The sequence below is a fragment of the Engraulis encrasicolus genome, chromosome 6 (genome assembly GCF_034702125.1).
Source record: "Engraulis encrasicolus isolate BLACKSEA-1 chromosome 6, IST_EnEncr_1.0, whole genome shotgun sequence".
NCBI lineage: Eukaryota > Metazoa > Chordata > Actinopteri > Clupeiformes > Engraulidae > Engraulis > Engraulis encrasicolus.
In genome coordinates, this window is record NC_085862.1 from 13,061,603 (window position 1) to 13,066,128 (window position 4,526).

The 4,526-nt window shown below is 46.2% G+C and overlaps 1 protein-coding gene across 1 annotated transcript in view; it reads right to left on the reverse strand.

Moving 5' to 3' along the window:
- Nucleotides 1–1,696: 1,696 nt before the first annotated feature.
- Nucleotides 1,697–4,526, reverse strand: part of LOC134450720 (leucine-rich repeat-containing protein 52-like) — an 87,474-nt gene continuing 84,644 nt past the window's right edge. Inside the window, exon 3 of the mRNA XM_063200667.1 lies at nt 1,697–2,267. Coding sequence (XP_063056737.1) covers nt 1,906–2,267 — 362 coding nt within the window. The 3' untranslated portion in view covers nt 1,697–1,905. The remainder of the gene's footprint in view (nt 2,268–4,526) is intronic.

Below are 4,526 nucleotides of genomic sequence, written 5' to 3' on the forward strand. Positions count from 1 at the left end.
TCTCTCTTTCTCTGTGCATACTGTATGTGCATTCAGTGTGTATGTTTGTGTAGCCTATGTATGTATGTGTGTGTGTGTGTGCGCCTGTGCGTGTGCGTGTGTGTGTGTGCATATGTGTGCGTGTGTGTGCGTGTGCTAGTATGCGGGTGGCCCTGGTCTCGTCTACCAAAGCTCCATTTGCACACGGAGACAAAACCTGATTTTGTCCCCATAGACTAAGACCAAGCTCTGCCTAGGACTCCCTAAGAGATTCATTAGCTACAATCTAGTGCCATGTATTCCAAAATATTTTGTTCTACCTGTCCAATTCAACCAGGTTATTATTCAAGCAGCCAATCATCTGGCTGAATTGGACAGGTGAACGAGAGTCATTTGGAAGATGTGGCACTGGGGTGCATTTCTCAAAAGGGAAGTTGTTAGCCTGTTAGCAACTTCGGTAGTTGCCAATGGAAAGATGCATTGAAAACAACAAAGTAGATAATGTAGTAAGCAACTTTGGTTTTGAGAAATGCACCCCTGCATTGTAACTAGGCGCTGCTCTGCGGTGACTGCACCCTGTATGGTGAGAACGAATTTTCCCTTGGGGACAATAAAGTCTTATCTATCTTTTTATCTTTTTATTTTTTATTATTGACCACTTATTTGTTACCAGTCCATCACTGTTACTTGTCCTGTCTTGCACTTTATGTCAGTCTGTAAAAATGTCAGTATTGTGTACGTCTATGTCCTGGCATGGTATAGAGAGAAAACATAATTACATTTTCCTTGTATGACTTGTGCATATGAAGAAAGTGACAATAAAAGCGCACCTGACTTGACTTGACTTGATCTATCTATCTTTTTATCTATCTACCTTTTGCCCATCACTGACTATCTATCTATCTTTTTCCCATCACTGACTGAGCTCTCTCGACTGCACAGGCTAGGAGAGCACCTGCCTATGCTCAAACACAAGCAACGGTACAGTTGTGTAGAGTTCGATTTTTTGTTGTTGTTTCTGTTTTTTTGGTCGCCATGTCAACGACCCCTGCCTGACCCCAACCACAGGCATGATGGGATACTTCCCTCATCAGCTGACTGGAAGAGAAGGGATTGCTCAACACTCAATGCTCTGCAATAAAGGGATATTATAGCCACCCCCAATCCTTGACACCCTGTGTGTGTGTGTGTGTGTGTGTGTGTGTGTGTGTGTGTGTGTGTGTGTGTGTGTGTGTGTGTGTGTGTGTGTGTGTGTGTGTGTGTGTGTGTGTGTGTGTGTGTGTGTGTGTGTGTGTGTGTGTGTGTGCGCCTGTGCGTATGTATGCATGTGCATGTGTGTGTGTGTGTGTGTGCGTGTGTGTCCACATCTCTCTTTCTATCTTTGGAATACTCCCAACACTCTCTTTTGATCAATTGCAAAGACATATCTTTATAAAGAACAGATAGTATTTCAAGAGTAGAGTAGAGCTTTTCTTTCATAGTCCGTCGTTCCGGCATGGCGTGCATATAAGTAAGAGTGTGCCTTCCTTCCTTCCATCCGTTCTTTTAATCCATCCATCCATCCTTGCTTCCTTGCTGCCCATCCTCTCGTCCCCATCTGTGTGTGCAGCATCCAGTTGGGGTGTGAGTAAAGAGAGGTGGGTCTTTTGGAAGATCAGGTCGGTGGTGGTGGTGGTGGTGGTGGTGGTGGTAGTAGGGGGGGTGCACCCCTCTCTGGGTGGGGTGGGGGTGTGGGGGGGTTGAAAGTTCAGGTCAGGGTAGAGGTAGGAGTTATCCAACACCCCCCCCCACCCCACCCCCCTCCAACACACACACCACATCTCCTCCTCACCTCCCCTCTCCTCTCCTCTCCCACCCCCACACCACGCAAGGCAACGCCTCACTTGCTCCTCTCCTCTCACCTCCTCACACCTCCCCCCACCTCACTCACACCTGCATGCCCGGTTTGCTGAGGTCCCCGTTGCCATGATTGCTCCCCAGACCACCACCACCTCCTCCTCCACCTCCACCTCCACCTCCTCCTCTTCCACCTCCGTGGTCCTCCTCGTCGTCACTGTCCAGTTCCTCGCTCTTGCGCTTGCTGTAGCGCTCGTAGAGCACCATGAGCACGCCCATCACCCAGGCGGACACGGTGCCCGCCGAGAAGATGACGAAGCCGATGGCAATGAAGAAGAGGTAGTCCCAGTAGCCCAGGCCCTGGTGGCAGTCCGCGCGCAGCTGCAGGCCCACCTCCGCCAGCCGCTGGCCCACCATGTCCACCGGGCCCGAGCACACCGTCTGGCCCTCGTCTGGAGGAGGAAGAGAGGAGAGGAGAGAGAGAGAGAGATAAAGAGAGGGAGAGAGGGAGAGAGGGAGAGAGGGAGAGAGAAGGTTAGTGAACTTAACAGTTGTATGTTTTTTTGTCTTTTTTAAAGTATGCTTTGGGGGCTTTTTGGGCCTTCATTGTGACAGGATAGTGTGAGAGGAGACAGGAAATGAGCTGGAAAGAGATTTGGGGTAGGACTAGGAAATGACCCCGGCCGGACTCGAACCGGGGTCCCTATGGGAATGCAATCCCAAATGTGGGGGGCTTACAGCAGCACGCTGCACCACTGCACCCCCTGTGTAGCTGTATGTTGGCTTAGTTAGGTTAGGTCTTGAGGGGGGGCGGGACCGTGAGAGAGAGACAGAGAGACAGAGAGGGGAGAGAGAAGGGGTTTTAGTTAAAAGTGTTCTTGTATGTCATTGCAAGAAATAATACATGCATGTGCGAGAAAGAGAAATAGAAAGAGAAAGAGAAAGAGAAAGAGAAAGAGAAAGAGAGGGTAGAGAGAGAGAGAGAAAGAGAGAAAGAGTGAATGTGTGAGAGGGATGGTGGTGGTTGGGAATTGCACACAACAATAAAACGACTACCATAGACTGTATGCAGTATAAAAATGAGACTTACACTACCACTTAAATAATTGACAGCGCATGTACGTATACAGCATTGCCAGATTATCACCAAAAGAGCTCACAATACAAGTGAGACACAAGTCTGGAGGCTACCTATGCAAAATCTGGAAGCAAAGTGTGTGGTTTACGCTCATGATCTGGAACCCTCACTGAGGGATAGAATCTATGCTGTCTTTTCAGATCGGAACAATTGTGCAAAGCAGCATGGGATTTCCCTGGCTAGGCTAGGCTAGGATATGCAAGATTCAGCTCAAAATTCTTCTGCGTTTTTTCAAAAGTGCATCATGGTGTAATCAAAGAGGCAGAGCTGCATGACTAGAACACAGAGAGACGGATGACGTAATCGACACTGGAGTCAGAGTCTGAGAGCTACAGGGGACACGACACAACAGCCACGTGCTAGTATGGTGTCTATGAGGTCCACTGGGTTTATTTGGGGTTAGCTAGCCCATGCTAACTGACAACCAATAAAAAAAGCCAGCTAATATTATGTGAAAGTGAAAGAAATTATATTATATTATATTGTATATTATATTATATATTATATTATATTAAATTATATGATATGATATTATATTATATTATACGAAATTATATTGAGTTTATATTGTATTATATGATATTCAACTAATAATGTATTATATTAGGCTATCATCACCGACTTGTTGCTTCACCACAGATTATAACGTACCCTATCCCTCTATACTGTATCATTGGTTATCATATATATTATATTATATAATATTACACTGTAGGCCCTACAACTGCATCGAAGGGCAGACTTGCAGCACTGCACAAAACGGGATCTCTGACAGGAAGACAGAGAGAGAGAGAGAGAGAGAGACCGGTGACGTTATGGAGTTGGTCAGCTACCTGCAGGGGACAAGGCAGCCACGTGCTCCTGTTGTGTCTGACTGACAATGGTCACTGGGTTCATTTGGGTTTAGCTACCCTACCGTAGGCCACTTTAGCTGACAACAGGACAGGCATGTTTGATGAAGACCCTGCTGGGTCGAAACCTTGGCTGTCTTGAATAAACCTTAAAATCGGAGCTGTAGTGTGCAGATTTCTAATCTTTCTACTATCAGACATAACACTAGAGATGTATGAAGTAGAAGTAGCAGTTTTGATGTGGGTGTACTTACAAAGCTAGTAGTGTGCTTTTACATGGATGCAACTTTGTAATACCATACTACCAGTATTGTAATTACGTCTGTAACATGCTTCTACTTGTACTCTCTGCACAAAACAAAGTACACACATATAGATAGACCTGACTGCATTACGTAAATGGCAGAATTGCAGCAGACAATAAACGAAAGACCGGAAGACAGAGAGAAATGTAGCCCTGGAATACATGACAAGAAAAAGAACTTCCCTTGGATGCCAGTGTATGTGTTTCTCTGTGCATGCACAGTGCACACATCTGTGTGTGTGTGTGTGTGTGTGTGTGTGTGTGTGTGTGTGTGTGTGTGTGTGTGTGTGTGTGTGTGTGTGTGTGTGTGTGTGTGTGTGTGTGTGTGTGTGTGTGTGTGTGTGTGTGTGTGTGTGTGTGTGTGTGTGTGTGTGTGTGTGTGTGAAGACAGAGACTCTTCATCAAAATCCTAAATTAG